Source organism: Strongylocentrotus purpuratus, unplaced genomic scaffold (assembly GCF_000002235.5).
Source record: "Strongylocentrotus purpuratus isolate Spur 01 unplaced genomic scaffold, Spur_5.0 spur5_scaffold_6, whole genome shotgun sequence".
Lineage (NCBI taxonomy): Eukaryota > Metazoa > Echinodermata > Echinoidea > Camarodonta > Strongylocentrotidae > Strongylocentrotus > Strongylocentrotus purpuratus.
Window position 1 is genome coordinate 38,687,078 of NW_022145612.1, and position 17,630 is coordinate 38,704,707.

At 37.0% G+C, this 17,630-nt stretch overlaps 1 protein-coding gene across 2 annotated transcripts in view; it reads right to left on the reverse strand.

Annotated features, from left to right (window-relative positions):
* LOC582789 (calcium/calmodulin-dependent protein kinase type 1D) overlaps positions 1-17,630 on the reverse strand; it is a 119,609-nt gene that overhangs the window by 14,236 nt on the left and 87,743 nt on the right. For both annotated transcript variants that reach the window (XM_011669719.2, XM_030972876.1), the window contains 3 exons: positions 12,040-12,239; positions 10,898-11,010; positions 962-1,040 (listed from right to left, as the gene is read on the reverse strand). In XM_011669719.2, the coding sequence (XP_011668021.2) occupies positions 962-1,040; positions 10,898-11,010; positions 12,040-12,239 (392 nt within the window). The remainder of the gene's footprint in view (positions 1-961; positions 1,041-10,897; positions 11,011-12,039; positions 12,240-17,630) is intronic.

Here is a 17,630-nt window from a genome sequence, read left to right on the forward strand (position 1 = left end):
AATTGATTCACCACGTATATGAATCATATCAAGTACAGATCTATTTTATTCAATTTAGAGAAAAAGAATGGATGCGAACACGTTTGAATTGACCTCCCTTCCTTCGGTAAGAAAAGAAAATGCATTTAAATGGTGGACTAATTTGCCTCCAGGGGCTACTATTAAAAGACACCATACATATGACTCAGGACTAGAATAACAGTGAGATCTTTACCGGTATATCTCTTTTGATAAGAGACAGAAGGGCTTAAACTTTCTTTTTAAATATATGAGTTAACACCAATCTGGCTCCAAACAGACGATAATTATATGAATTATTTCTGAAAACTAGTACTTCCACATCTACTACGGATGGTAGGCTACAGTGATGGCTACTTCTACTACTACCAATATGTTTGATCTAGAGTATTCTGCAGGATGAATCCATATCAATCTGAAATAACTTAAATTATTGCCTCTTTAAAAAAGTGACTACAAAAATAGAATATTAATTTATGGTATGGTTAAATGAATGGCACATGGGTTGAAAAATATCTGTGTATCAGGGGTGATAGTGAGCACAATTTTTTTTTAAATTCCTCAACCACCCCCCCCCCCCTTGAGAAAAAACAAACAAGGTTTTTTTTTTGGGGGGGGGGGGGGAGGGGGTGGCATTTAACAACATTTCCCCCTTTTAAGTAAGAAAATTGGGGAAAAATCCCTCCAAAATCAGGAAACTGGTTTGAATCAGGTAATTGTCAGGCTCTGTGTATACAAGTATAGCCTTATGAATAATGTGTTTCATAAGATTCTTGAGGTCTATTACTCTCATGCACAATACTTTCCTGTAGTGGGTTCTTTATCTATGGCTGTAGTTTGTATATTAATTGCAGTTTATAAAAATCGTGTTTAAACAAGGCTTTAACTAATTACTGAAAACCCACGACGAGAGACAAGAGACGATGTCTTGGAGAATACTCACCAGGGATGAGCGATGGACTCTTCACACGTATACCTGCTGTTTGGATCCACGTCCATTAAATGCCTGATGAAATCCTTAGCTGTAAACAGAGGGAAGAAAAAAAGAGGAAAAGGTTGGCAAACAGATTAAAAACCTTGTTGAGTTTTGCAGAACTAATTGCCAGATGCTTTGTGGGGGTATGCGGTGATGCTTGAAAGAATGTTGTGTTTGTTGTACAGGGGGATTGTGATCCTCTGGTGTAAGCTGTGATGTTGGTGATTAACGATATGACTTATTGACAGAAATATTGACCCACCTTCATAAGGAGGTGGAAGGGGCGAATGCATTAATACCCTAAATGCATGTAGGTCCAAAAGTATACACTTCATCAACAACACAAAATCATGAGGAGAGGGGGCAACTCCCCATCACAAGAATCAAGGACCCTTCATACTGGCGATGTAGCCTCAGTAGGGGTCGACCCCTTGACCTTTTCCTTTGTTGAATTATCTGCATCTCTTTTATATTTTGTATTAATGGTATTTCTTAATGGTATTTTCACATCTTCAGTAGATTACATTGCATTTGTATGAAAACCAACTTTCTGCAGCTCTCGATATCAGGGAGAAAAGAAAAGAAAAGAAACTATGTTTGGAGGGCTACTTTTCAAGCTTGCCTTCATGAAATTAACATGTAATAATAATAATGTTTTGCATTGAACTCTATGCAAATTTACGGGGCTCTTTATATTATTTTCGGGGGCTGTTTTGGGCATTTCGGGGGCGATTTTGCCTCGAGCCCTCATGTATTTTTGTCACTGTGAAATTCACTCAAAGTATTTTAATTTCCTTTTTTCGATTTATCTCCACTTCAAGTTCTACCACTCTACCTCTTCCTACATCTCTGTTCTATGAATTTCCCTCATTCCCTATCCTATATTTCACCTCTATCTTTCTTTCTTTCTCTCTCTCTTCTCTGTCTGTCTCTGTCTATCTCTGTCTGTCTCTGTCTCTGTATCTCTCTGTCCCTCTTGGTCTCTCTCTCGCTCTCTCACTTCCTTACCCTTATTTGCATTTCCTCACCCTCCTCCATGTTCTCCCTGCACAGGTCTCTCCCCTTTTCCTCTTTCCTACTAAATGTTACACCCCTTCTCTCTCTCTTTGCCATTCTCTCTGTCTCTCCCTCTCTCTTTACCCCCCCCCCCTCTCTCTCTCTCACTGGCTTTCTCCCTCCTATGATTCAACCCTTCCCTCTATCCATCTCTCCCAGCATATCTTCCGTACCAGACTGATGACATAACCCCGAATTACAGATGTTAGCATCGAGACAAAAACAGAAAGCGATACATCTGTCACCTAGCACCCCTTCCCACTATCCTTAAATTGCTGGAAAGGTCAGGGAGTACCTCAATCATACTGGTGCAAAACTACCCAGGTGACAATCCACCCTCCTTCTTTCTCTGATAGAGGAAAGGAGGAACATGATCACAAAAACTTTTTTTAAAATAGAGTCAAAGGCAACTTGAATGTATCCTATTGCATTGTATACAGAAATCCTGTCCTGATTATGTAATACACTCAGCTTTAACAAACAAGGGAAACGCTCTCGGCGGTCTCGCCTGCATAACGCAATTCAATATGATAAACCAGAACGTCGATGACGAAGCGCTCATCCGCATCTCACAACAACAAATATCGTAAATTTTATGTGGTACACTTTTGAACTGGTCAAAAAATAGAAATTTGATGCCCTGGAAGGGACATAATTTCATTTCATTTGCATAAAGTACCATAAATAATCAATGGAGCAAAATCTCACAATTCTGTGTAGAAGTTTATTGTTCCAAATTTAGCTCTACCAGATAAGGCAAAATCGGTCAAGAAATGAGGGAAAAGAAGCAATTTTTGTTATTTTTGGAATAAATTTGCATAAATTACCATAATTAATTAATGGAGGACAATTTCAAAATTATGTGTAGAAGTTTAGTGTACCAAAGTTAGCTCTACGATATAAAGCGAACCAAATCAAAATCGGTCGAGAAATGAAGAAGAAGCCTTTTTTGTGATTTTGAATAAATTTGCATAAATTAGCATAGATAATGAATTTCACGATTCTGTGTAGAAATTTTAAATTCCCTCCTAGCCCTATCATATGAAACAATCAGAATCAAAATCGGTTGAAAAATAACGAAGAAGAAGCATTTTGAAAATCTTAATGTTGATGCCACAACAAAGTCTAAGTTTGTTGACCTTAAATGGCCTTTGACCTTAACTTAGTGACCTGAAATTCTACTCACATGATTGGGGAGACTTGATAACCCTATAGTCCAAGTTTCATTGACTAAGAACTTATACTTTCAAAATTATATCAAAAATTCAAAAACTTAACCTTAGGTTAAGTTTTCAATGATGATGCTACAACATAGTCCAAGTCTGTTGACCTGAAATGACCTTTGACCTTGACTTTGTGATCTGAAATTCTACTCACATGATTGGGGATACTTGATTACCCTATAGTCAAAGTTTCATTGACTAAGAACTTATACTTTAAAAATTATACCAAAAATTCAAAAACTTAACCTTAGGTTAAGTTTTTGATGTTGACGCCGTCGCCGTCGCCGGCTGGGCACATTCACGTAATTGTTAGAAGGTCTGATTCAGAAATTGCACAAAAAAGAGCAAGTAGTCATTCAAACGTAACTTAACATGTGAATCTCTAATCTTGTTCACCAATGAAAACAAATAATAAAAACACAATGAGAAGGATAACTAGAGCTTTGGAAGTCAACTGTAGTCTCAGGACTGCATGGGTTTTGACAAGCATTGTCAAGATGCCCAGGCTCTAAGTTTAAATATGACTCTACACGATGGAAATGCTCATTAACATTTGAATGGCCAGATGACCCTTTTTGGCAATTTTTTTCGGAGACTCATTTATTATTATTAAATGGCTATGCTCACTCTAGTGTAAATGGTTTGATTCAAATTGCTTATCAAAAAGTTTTAATTTATCTTTTTATTTTTGTTATATAGAAAAGTTAAGTTTATATCAAGTATTTATTTGAAAATCTTAATAATAAATAGTGTCCATTTTTTTATACTGAGTGTACCCCAGATAGCCTTTTCATATGGGTTGATGCAAAAGACTTTTAAATATGCTGCTGCAAAATAATAATAAAGACATGTATGTTTCTGTATAACACACAAACCAATAGGTATATGAAAGGGCTATTTTTGTGTGCAGCCAATTTCTTTTTGTCCCAATGAATTCCTTGAAATACAATATATTTGATCATCATCAAAACTAATGATTACTTTCCATGTATAATAAGCTTCTACAAATCTAATAAACCCAATTTTATAGGAATAATGCACCTTGGGTCATGAATTTTGTTACTATTTTTTTAAAAGGAATGTTCGCAAGTCAAACGCTCCCAGGTCTCCTGTATACTGATCCCAATCAAATTGAGTTGATGTATCGCTTCGATACCCGAGTGGAAATGTACGGGGAGTGTCTCTTACCTTGCTCATTTATAAGTTAGAAAGGTCATGGGGCTCCCTCGACTTGCTCTCAACGTTGCCTCTGGAGTGCTTACACATTCAAGGTATCAACTTTATTCAATATGAAGACCAACTTCAACCACATGCCTTTTGCCCCTGACTACATGCTACAACGTTTCAGGATTGCATGTATCATGCCAATTTAGATAATTTGATAAATATTTCTTCACTCCTCAAACTACTGCGCTGCTTCTGGGGTGCTTTATACACAATCAAGGTATCAAATTTATTCCATATGAGGGCGATTCAAGCACATGAATTTCATGCAACAACATTCATACTCGCATACCCTATACTAATTTGGATATTTCATATTCAACCTCATGCCACAAACCACTGTGTTGCCTCCTCTTGCTATCAATGTTGCCTCTGGAGTGTATACACAAACAAGATATCGACTTTATTCCATATGAAGGCAGTGATGCAACCTCAGGCCTCTATAAGCCAAGGATTCCAAATTTGCATACCTTGTGCCAATTCAGAGGCATGTGATACATATTTCCTGTAATAACATTCAGCCAAAATCCACTGTGTTGCCTCATTTTGCTATGAACACTGCCTCCAGTGTGCTTATACAATGAAGGTATCAACTTTAGAGAACATTAGGGGCAACTGTATTTCGCCTCTATGAGCCAAGGGTTCCAAATTTACATACCTTGTGCCAACCTTGGAGACTACATACATACACACATTGTATTTTCCTTTAAAAACAAAACTAATTGAGGATCCTTTCAGGCCTCAAATGATGTACAATAGATTCCTAGCAATGTGGCAGCACATTACTTCTTCTATCTAAGACTGGCCCCTTCACTGATTTTCATCAACTTCACTTCTATTCGTCAATACGTCCTAGGTTTGTTGAACATGTAGGCACTAAATTTTCCTCACAATATATATATGCCTTCAGTTCAAGGGAATGATATTTTATAGGAACCAGGTATCAGTGTTTTCAAACACATTCAGCCTCATAATGGATCATGTATTGCCATTTTGTTGAGAATCTGTTTTTAGTTACTTAATAAAGTACCTGAAGGATCTTCATTTTAATTTGGGGAAAGTCATCATTCCCTTTCAGATGAAGCCACTTTCAAAATCTAGCTTTCTCCCAGAAGATACCGAGAGCCAACATGGCTCTTTTGCAGGAAACATATTTGTACAAATTCTGGAAAATTTTAAACCAATTTGAAATGCAACACTACATGGAAATTTAATATGGCCTTCTAGAAACTCTATCCTTGAATTCATGCAATCTAAAATGCGGATGAGACATTTTTAGATCAATGCTCTGTGTTTTTTTCCTAAAAGGGAGTCGTAAAAATCCCTGTTCATAACTCATCAACACATTTGAAGCGGTTAGGGATATCACTTCAGCCACAAATCAAGAACATCATTGCAATCCATACCCTAATCTGACAGGTTTACTTCGTCCTTAGTAACGAAAAATTCAGGGCATCCTCATGCAAGATCTGATGAAACCTCTTGAAGAGCAGCATAAATTGAGCACATGATATATACTCAAGGCCCTGATGTTTGATCTACCAGTACTCATCATTTGATCACAGGAGAGGAAGATCACAGGGAAAGGAAGAACACAAGGAGAGGGCAGTTTTTAGGGGGGCATAGAGATAAAATCAGATAAAAATCAAAGTTTTTTTTTAAAGAGAAAGAGAGAGAGAGAGAGAGAGAGAGAGAGAGAGAGAGAGAGAGAGAGAGAAAGACACACAAAAAAGAGATGGGGAGAGACATAAGTGGGAGTTCAACCGAAGATGAGATATCATATGAGAATAAGTGGGTGATATAGAAACAAAAAAGAGGGAGGGAGGAAGGGACAAAGAGAGAGAAGAAAGTGAAGAAAGTGGGAAGAGAGAGAGAGAGAGAGAGAGATATAGAGACCGCAAGATCAATATAGTGAGGAGATAAAGGTGAAAAGTTAAAGTTAGATTCCTAGAAGCATGGCAATGTACTATCGTAACCACCACCATTTTGTATGACCATCATCAGGAATCAAGATGACCACTATCAACAACAGTCACATCCTCCCAGCTTGTTCATAGCATCTCGTATCTTCCAGGCAGCCTCAAATTGGCAACTGAATCGTAGCTGAATCGATGGGGCAGAGACAACACTCACGGAACCACATGCTATCCAGTCAGGCATGAAGATCAAACTGCTATTTATTGCACCCTTCATTGGAGACTTCATTAGTCTTTTTCATGATCCGCGTATTCCCAGGTCCTCGGTTCTGGCATTTCGAGGGTATTTCATCTGAAACTAACTGCTTGAACAGGGTTCGGTGCAAGCTCGCAAGTACGACTTCCATTTTTGTATTCTGAAAGTCTATGATCAGGATGATGATGATGGTGATGATGATGATGGTGATGGTGATGATGTTGGAGATGATGATGATGGTGATGATGATGGTGATGATGATGGTGATGATTATGGCGATGAAGATGATGATGGTGATGATGGTGATGATGATGATGATGATGGTGATGATGATGATGGTGATGGTGATGATGTTGGAGATGATGATGATGGTGATGGTGATGATGATGGCGATGAAGATGATGATGGTGATGTATTCCTACTGACAGGCAACCAGTAGAAATAGAAGGAAAAAAATACCATCTGTCGAACTTCACACCTTATCAAAGGGCATCTATACATGTACATCAACTTGGGTTTGAACCTAGGACCTCCTAGTTACATACCACCGAGCTACCACCGAACTACCATCTCTTTTTTCTTTTTCTGTACTTCTGTGAATTCAATTGAGATCAATACATGAACTGAATTGCTCTATTAATCCTATCACTGAAAAATGGACAGAAGAAGAGTATGATATCATGATAGCACCCTTAGAATAAGTAATTTATTCCCTAAGGACTGGTTCCATCTCCCTTATTACTAAAAGCCTGATATATGCTCCTGAAAAATGCAGGAAAAAGTTGCAGCGATCCTTGGGGGGTTAGAGCTTTAATAACGATGTATGGAATAAGCATTAGTGGGTCATGCAGTAAGATATCAATTTTTATCATCCTTTGTCATCATGCTTCATCTCTTCTTTAGGTTAACATGCTTTAAATTGGTTTTTAATGCATTAGTATTAAACACCATCAACATCTCAGTGGGTTTTGACATTCTGCATGTACCTTCATCTACATGCAGTTCAGCTTTGTTTCTTTGAATTTTGAATATTGAAATTTAATGTTGATTATATCCACTACATTTGCAGATTTAAAAACTAGAGAACAGTTTATACAGTACCACAAATAGCCTGATAGTAAAACTCAACTCGATTTTAATACAAGTTCATCTTCAATGCTAATTAAACCCAAGATGAAAGAGGAAAATAAAGGTTGTAGTTTGATTCCAGACATCAAGCCCAAGTGCATATAGACATGCAATAATGCTGATGTATTATGCGCTATCCAAAAACGTTTAGTTATTATTATCATTATGTTCTAGAAATCTGCAATAAAGTTTCCTAGTACATGTGTCTGAGTTATAAATACACATGTATCCATTATGCACGCACAGCTACCCTTAAACCCAACAAGCATATGCTGCATGGATAACCTAATCAATGGAGAACGACAAATGCATCGTCCCGTATTAAACCTCTCACACAACAAGACGTTTTACTTCTTCCTTTCCCAAAATAACCATTTGTCGGTGTTCTCATTCTCCCGTGAACCCTAAAACGATACGCCGACTTATCAATGAGCAATGCATAGATTTGCAGCACCGGGGACGATAATCGACCCGCTTGGTCCGTCAAGCCGGATGGAGACATTGCCAGGAAGGAAGGGATGATGTTTTCTTGCTTGCGCATGATTGAAGGGGAATCAAATCAACAGGATGCAGCTATATTACATGTAATTTCATGCAGGCTTTATGGAACGTGCGATCGCTGTGCAATGTGTCTTGTGTGTACTTAATTGTGAGGCAAGATGATGAAGGTGAAGGGAGTTTGATGGTGGAGGTGTTGATAATGATGATGATGATGATGTTGATGATGGATGATGATGATGATGATGATGATGATGATGATGACGACGACGATAATGGTGATGATGACGATAATGGCGATGATGATGATGATGATGAAGATGATGATAAGATAATGGCGATGATGATGATGATGATGATGTTGAAAATGATACGATGATGATGAAAATGATGATGAAAACTAAATATCACTCCCTAATTATATTTTTTTTTCTTACTTTTCAGTTGTTTTCTTGTTTACCGGGCCTGTAGCCAAAATAATCATGCTAAGCAGCTTCAGATTGTATATTCCTAAATGGGGCCATTTATAAGGGCATTTGTTAAAGTGTAGTGAATGAAGGATTTCCTTGCTAGCATCATTTTAATAGTAACACAGCAAACATAATTTGTGTGAATGCAGTGGTGGGGGAGGGGGGGAGGTGGGGGAGGGGGGGGGGGAGACCAGGGCAAAAATAAAGGGAGAAGGAAACAAATGTGGACAATAAAAGGAGCCCCTCCTACATACATTATACCAGTGGCCTGTTTCATTCACTTTCCACAATATATAAGGACATGGGCGTCAATCCTTACGTAATACCTATTGTTCAGGGGGGGATGAATGAATAGATCATCCCCCCTGAACAGTAGGTATCAATTGCAGATTTACGCCCATGTATAAGGACCCCCCCCCCCTCCCAATCAATGACAGTGACCCCTATAAAATGGCAGAGCCCATGCAGCATCACTGTCTAAATGTATTCAAGAACAGTGATGTCTGGGCTCCATCAATACATTCATTGCATCATTAAATCTGTCTGTATTTCATACAGAAATCATATCACATAAAAATGCATGTAGAAAGTCAACGGCAGGCTTCTACTAGCTGGAGAGGTAACCAACATTTAAATCATCATGATAAACATTCAAATTCAAATCTGGTGACATGGATGTATGCAGTTGAGTGTTAAATGTTTACACTCCACTTGCATGCCTTCCATGGAAGAGGAGGATAATATTCTATTGGAACCTCTCATCATTCTGTCTCTGCCCCTCGATCGATCCATCCCTTTTACCTTCAAATTGCGTAAGTGTGTCCTTGTCAAAGTTGGTTCCATCATTAATAAGTTGACACTGCATTTAATGGAAGTATATCGGACATTTCAATGGGAGTATGAGATGCTATAGTCATAAGAGTGGGAATGAACTGTTCGAAGATGTATCACTGGGAACACGAAGATAGTGATCAAACAGTTTTATTATTAAGTCTCCTATACCACACATATCACAAGCAAACCCACACATTTGTGTGTGACTTTGAATTTCAGATTTCTTCAGCATAAAAAACAGAGTTATACTGCATAGAGGGAAATGGGGTGACAGAGAGGAGAAGAGAAAGAGAGAGACAAGGATAACAGTTTTTTAAAGAGGGAGAGACTAAGGTGAGCTATATATAGAAAGTGAGAGAGGAGGAGAAGAAAAAGGATATATTTTCATAAAGGAAGAGAAAGCAGTAAAGGAAAAGTAAAACAAAGTACACATAGAGAAAAAAAAACAGACAGCAATATATATGGAAGTGAGATGTGAACACACACTACAATTCACAATTTTATAATTGTGTAATCGTGTCAATAGAGAAAGAATGTAAGAGAGAACGTGTGTGTGAGATTAAGAAAGCTGTAGAGAGAGAGAGTGCAATGCACTTGGCAATATTTCCAGCCTACATGCCGTTACCATGGTAACCCATCAGAGTCGGATATTGCAGGCGTGGAGCGATGTTGGATTTTGTTAAAAATCTGTTAAGTGTTTATCGGCTCCATGATTGTGCGGTATTGTATTGCACTATAATTGAAAGAGCACATCAAACCACCTTCATTTGTATAGAGCAATAATCACCCACAAAGTCGGATACTACATTTTCCTTGTAATAACCCTGGTGTAAATATTGATCCCATCGTCCTATGTGCATTTAAACTATTCTTCCTTGTTCAGTGCTGCATTATTACATTTCAAAGCTAAATGGAATCATGATTACTTTAGTCTTTTATATAGACCGGTGCTTCTACGCAATATCCCCTTTGATGAAAATTTCAATAGGGAGAACTATGCTATGTAAACAAAATATGTGGTCATTATATGCTTACGCTTATGCGTGATACTTATTAATGTACCATGAAATTCACTTTCACTCATCACTCTTTTCAAACGCACTCTCATTACCAACTTTCAGACTTTTTCAGATTACTTTCAGATTATTACATTGCGTCGTTGGATTCTTTTACAAACATTGCACCATCACCACTGTGGGGGCTATTTCAACTCAGTGGCAAAAAATGAGTAATATACACATTTTCTCTCCTGCAAGATGGTGGAATAATTGAAAAGACGGATGTCTTCAAAACCCTACCTGAATCTGAGATATCGTCCCAGTATGGAGAGTCGAATTCATAGTCCCCTCGCATGATCTGCTGAAAGAGCTTGGAGTCGTTTTCATCATAAAATGGAGGATAACCGCATAATCTGATCAGAGAAAGGAAAGGTTAATGAGATAAGATTATGGCTTTATCTCTAGATGCAATCACGTACCTGGCCTCAAACAATTTTGAGATGTTGTTGATATTTGTTACAGTACATGTTCTTATAGTGAAGCTGTACTTTTTGAGGGGTTAAAAGTGATTGAACTAAATTTGTACAGACATGAAATGCAACAGATATATTTTCAGAAATCATATGAATTCTTTAGAGAATGAATAATTTCTGATGGATACTAAATGAATTGCCAGCATGATTATTTCATTGACCAGTTTCTCTCTGAACCTCTACATTAAAATTCACCTAATTAAAATGAAAAAAGGGTTGTCTTTATCAATATGCAACTTCTTACTTATTAGACTCATGCAACTAACATAAAATTATCTCCCGAGGACCAGAAAGACATTGACTCCTAAATTTCGCCAAAAAACTATTGTCAATCTGGCTCGTGATAAACAAAACAATTATACAGATTCTTAACTTTTATATCCTGGCAAGTCAAAGGTGTTTAGTCTTTTTGTGTCCTATGTATTACCAAGTATCACATAATAGGGAGCATAATTGATGATTGATCTGATAAAGGCTATAGTGGGTCTTCAACTATTTGCAAACAGCAGGGCCCTGTAGCATTAGGAAACATCGATGACTGATTGCTAATTTACTAAAGATCTATATGTACCATTAACCAATCTATCATATAATCAATGGCTAGACTTTGTGCACCGGGGGCCCTGGTATACTGGATTCTGTGATATAGTCTGTAATATTAGGGACAAAAACTACCCTGGACTTGCCAATCTTTGGACATTCCATAATTCTATCAGTCTGTTAACACACAGCTTTGCAATGTGTATAGAGTTTGCTTTCCATACTCTTTTCTACACCATAAGTGTTATTCATAACATTGTTCTAACAAGCTTTGTATAAAATATCTCTTCTATCGGAATCAGAGAAAAAACAAAATGGAGGGCCCACCTATGACTAACTGCATGAATTACATATTAGCCATGCACTTACAGAATGTATGTGATAACACCTATTGACCAGATGTCAATTTCCTTCCCATAATTCAGCTGCTTCAGAACTTCTGGCGCTACGTAACCAGGCGTGCCGCAGGCTGTCGACATGCCCTCCTGACCCTCGATCTTGGACAACCCAAAATCACTGATCATGATTTTTGAATCTTCATCAGGACTATAGAATAGTAGATTCTCTGGCTGTAAAGATAAGACAGAAAAGGGAAAAGAAGAAACAAGCAATATTAATAATTATAATCCACTTTTGAGCACATTGTGAATGTAACAATGCATATAAGAACATATAAAGAGCTCAGAAAAATATCATCCCGGCTTTATTTCCGTCAAACTATGAATGGCAATTATTTTAACATTTTAAGGATAAAATGTTGAAAAATCTCATAAAACGTAAAATGTAATGAAAAGTTTCATCAAAAAACAAATTATTTCATTGTAAAGCATATCTTTATTTCTTACACAATTGTAAAATGCAGAGACCAACAGATTTTGTAAAGGTAAAAGATTTGTGTACATTGACTGAAGCAATATGACAGATAGCCTGATAAAGTCCAATAAAAATTAGAAACACATGTGAAAATCAAATCTTAAATATGGATATTACAGCCCAATTGCAAGTTAAGTACATCATGAGCGGCTTACTGAAAATCCAAAACTTATAAACATATAAATCCTTGAATTACTTTCAAACATCCATAATAAATGTGAGACATCTTGTATATTACATTTTAGAGACATAATCTGTAAAGATATTCTTTCTTCCATTTTATTAAATATTACAATTCTTGTAGAAAAGAATGAAGTTGATTTTTTCAATGAATACAGCCCCTAGAAAGAGCTTGACCTCATTTTGGCAATGTTAGAAAGTGCCTTTAACTCTTGCAGCTCCAAGTCAATCCAAGAAGCTATCGGCAGTGCAAAGGTTAACTTATCTTCATCAGATCATGATGGACAAGATACCAGAGGGACTGCTTCTATAATTGCTTCAAATATTCTCTCAATACAACAGGATAATGAATGACCTGGGACTGTAGAGACAGGTAATACGATGGTCATGTATCTTAATCAGTGGCAATAAGGAATCATGTCGTGGCTGGGCACTGCCGACAGAACAGGGAAGACGCTCGCTCGCTAGCATACCAGATGGGTTACAGAGAGACATTCAACGGGCTTAAGAAGATCCACAGGGACTTGAATTACACCCACTCGTTAAGGCGTGGTGGAATCTACAGCGGTAAGGTGATGAAAGCTGCATTCTATAGCCATGGTTCATTTAAGCTTATCTTGTAAAGTAGGCATCACGAACAAAACGCAACAGGCAGGTAGGTGGGAGTTGCTGAGATCCTGATCTAGAAAGTGGTTGAACTTGTCTCGTTTCTTTTCTCTCAGGAAATGATAGACTTGTCGAGCCAATCTTGGAGAGTAAAACTTGACATTTGTAGAAAATGTAGGTTAATTGTATTGTCTAGACGGAAGAATGTACCTGGGGATAAACCTACTTTCATAACTCTGACAATAATCCACTCAGATAAGGCTAGATGGGGTATCTACTTCAGGACTCACACAAGCATGCAAGATTTATAAAGGCGAGGTATGATGGTCAAATGGAAGAAGGTGAATTATTTGAAAAACAGTATTGAACAAAAAGAGCAAAAACTGAAGATGGATAAAAGAAGAAAGAAGATGAAGAAGAAGAAGAAAATCAACTACAAAAAAACAGCAGCAACAACATCAACATAAAGACCCTTAAAATAAAGTAGATATTTTTAAAGCTGCAGAAGAAGAAAAAGAAGAAGAAGAGAAAGAAAAAGAAGAAGAAAGAGAAGAAGAAAGAGAAGAAGAAAGAGGAAGAAGAAAGAGGAAGAAGAAGAACAAGAACAAGACAAGAAGAACAAGACAAAAGGAAAAAGAGAGAGAGAGACACACACAGACCCAGAATGCAAACATCACTATTAGAACAGACTTAGGCCTACACCTCACAAACTTTTCATTTCAATTTCATTTCATTTGAGATACCTGTTTGTGAAGTAGATGGAAAAGTTAGGGGTTGAAGTGTAAGTTTAATATGATGGTATATAGCGAAGTCCTACCATGCACCTATAGATTCCATACAAGATTCCATTGAAGCCTTAACCCAGTCAACTATGAAAGAAGATCTTGTAATGAATCCTTTCAAAACTACTTAAAGGCATAGTCAAGTCCAACACTGTACTGAACAAATTAATTTTTATCTTAATAATATAATTGATTAAAGTAGATACACCTTGGATTTTAAAAATTATTTTAGAAAAATCATGTAAAGAATAATTTCTACAAAATTATGGATTACAAATAATTCTTGAATAGGAAGGGTGATGTCAAAATTTAAGAGGTTCCTATTACACAAAATCAACATGAAATAATTCTTTTGAATTTGTTCAAGTTAAAGTTACTCTTTGTATAACATTATAGAAGATGTCCATGAAGGTCCAACAGACTTTAATCTAAGGTGCATGTTAAAAAGATTATTTTTGCATTTATCTTGTTACACATTTAGGAGGGGTATCTGAGGAATGTAAAAGTAGAACAAAGACAAAAGACCTCACAAAGTTGGTGAATGTCAGCCTCCGTCAAATTCATATGTTCAAATTTAACTCAAGGAAAATACACCAACAAAAAACACTGACTGATCATAATGGGTAATTGAATGAGAATAAACTTCAATGAGAATATCAAATAACCTTCACAATTGTTTAAAAATAAACAGATAAATGATGCTAGATATATGGATATCCATTTAATATTAAATACAAACCACTGAATTGAAATATGAAGTATAGTCAATCATTCAAATTTCCCATCAATATTTTCATACGCTACCTCACTATCTACAAACCACTAGAAATCTACAAAGACTCAGACTTTCAACTTTTTTATAAACAATTTAACAACCAATCTCCCTGTATATTATGGGCCATATCTCTTCCTCGATCATGCCACCATCCATAACAAAATTCAATAAAAAATGGATGAAATTGAACATTCATGATTCAACCCCCAAAACGCTAGACACCATAAAAACTAACAGCGTAATAATCCAGGGACGACAAGGCTGGCTGCCTGGCCTGGGTACATGTCTGTTCACATAGAGGGGGAAATATCGGTGTCATGGATCATGCCTAGATGGATCCAGTCCACTGCCTGTACTGTCTCCGTGTTGTCCGCCCAATCAACCACAGACAATAACACGCCCTCAATGCTTAACCTGAGACAGTCCTTGCCTTTCATTGTCACCCTCGACGGGTGTATTATCAGGAGTTGCGCACTCGGTGTGGGATGTGTGCAAGGGAGGAGCATGATATTTAAAACTAAAGAGTTAACAAAGATCTTAGTGATATAAGATCCCTCATTAACTCCTTTGTTCTCACAAAGATTATGCAACTGTTATGCCAATCAGGTACTTAAGTGAAATATAGTGGCACGAAAAAGACTTGTTCGGAATGCAAATTGCATAATATTTATCTAAATAAAAGTCCTTTTTTAACATATCTGAATAGAAATTCAGCTAACTTTAAGCCTCATCAAGATTACAGATGCATTTAATAGCTCAAAATCCTAACAATGTGGTTCTACCTCTGAATGACAAAATGAAGATTTTATGCATTTTATCTTCCGGAAGCATCTTGTCGTGCCACTATTCACTATGTTTTGCAAAGCAACTATGATTTGTTATTAAAAACTGATATATTACTGAATTTAACCAAGGAGTTATTCTGGTGACTACAAGCAGATTCTACCCTTTTCTACTAAACTAAATGACTTGCAGTACTTTCTCAGAGTACTTTTTTTGAGGAGAATGATATCGTCATTTGAAAAAAATTGAAAACTTTAAATATGTTTTTAACAAAAGCAGGTTTTTGCATCTATTGGGTCCACTTAACTGTTGATATAATTGATGCTGATGTGAGACAACAACACAGCTTAATTCCAATTAATCTGCACGTCACTACATCCCCATAATAGTACCAGATCTTTGTTTAATGATTGATTTCCAGCATGATAGCCTATCTTCACAAATAGCACAAGACAAAATATATCATGGGCTATCTGCAAGAAGACCGTTACCACCGTTGACAATACATACACACATGTAGCTCTTAGGCCTTTTTTGCGGACAGCCAATAAAACACATTATTGTAGCCATGAGAACAGACCCTAATTATGCATCACACCTTGTTTGATTTCCATTAGTCCATTTCAGATTGCCAAATTGACTTTCACACCTCACGTGACTTGTTTATATACTCTCTCATGAGGCCGCCCTTTACAGGTAGGCCGGCGCACTGGTTCCGATCATCCCATCCCATACACAGATTACCTCATTAGTGGTTCAAGCTTTTATTTTAACTGGTTTTATGGCTTAGAATTGCTATCACTTTCCTAGCAATTTTTTGTTATAACTTTTAGCCAATCCATCATGTTTTTTTAGATTAACTTAATTGGTTTGATCAACTAAACTGAAATAATCTGACACTTGCTTGTATCAACATTATGTAAGGCCTTTGTGAGATGAGGGTCTTTGGAATTCATATTTTCTAGACAAGAATTTTATTATAACAAATTTATTGTTAAATCTTTACTTGAACCCTAACCCTAATTTCACATGGTTCATGTATACAATGGTTATTGATAACATGTCCATGACGTACCCCTTCAACCGTTCCTGGCAAGTCCCTTCATTTATAAGTAGGGAGTATGAATATGAAATCAATGTGCAAGAGCATTCTGTGTTTTTTAAACTTTTTCTCTTCCTTCATTGTTTCTTTGTTATTTCTGCACTGCCTTTTCTTATGGTGCTAATACCACCTTATAACTCTTTTGTGCTTTACTGACCCCCTCCCCCCTCCTCCTCTCTCATTTTAATATTTCCCTCTGTCTAATTCTGCTTATTTACTTCAGCTTCTACACTTACTAACCTTGTTTCTCCCACTTTTCTAGATATTTAAAATCTCGTAATACTCAGTATATTGCTCAAAGTCAAAGAAAAAAGGGTGTTGTTCTTTGAAATCTATCGAGTTTATATTCTGTAACATGAGGTTGAAAATCAACTTTCATCTATAAGCTGGAAAAAAGGGCAAATGTAGACCAAAAAGAAGAAAATATGTACATAAGGATTCATTTCATCATGTCTAGACACAATTTTCCAGTTTTCAAGCGGCAACGTTTCATATTAGGCACTCGCCTCTCATGACTTATCGTATTGACAAAGACACTTGACTTGCCGCTCATCCTCAATACCATATCGGTCCACTTGTTTCATGTCCGCCGGGAATGCTGGCATGCATTAAAACTTTTCTTTTATATACATCATCGAAAAAGAAAGAAAACTTCCAACATCATTGGGAATGGTCAGAGAGGATGAGATTAAAACTTGTTAGCCCTCCGAAGAATAAACATCGGTCCTATCTTCCGCAATCATCGAAAGCGGTATCCTCAGGAGCGGTGATAAAAAGTGTAATTCGGCACACCTCAAATGCTGATAAGCAGTCTCTCGGTCCAGACAAGGGGAGGTCATCACGGTTCAGGAGAGGGCGC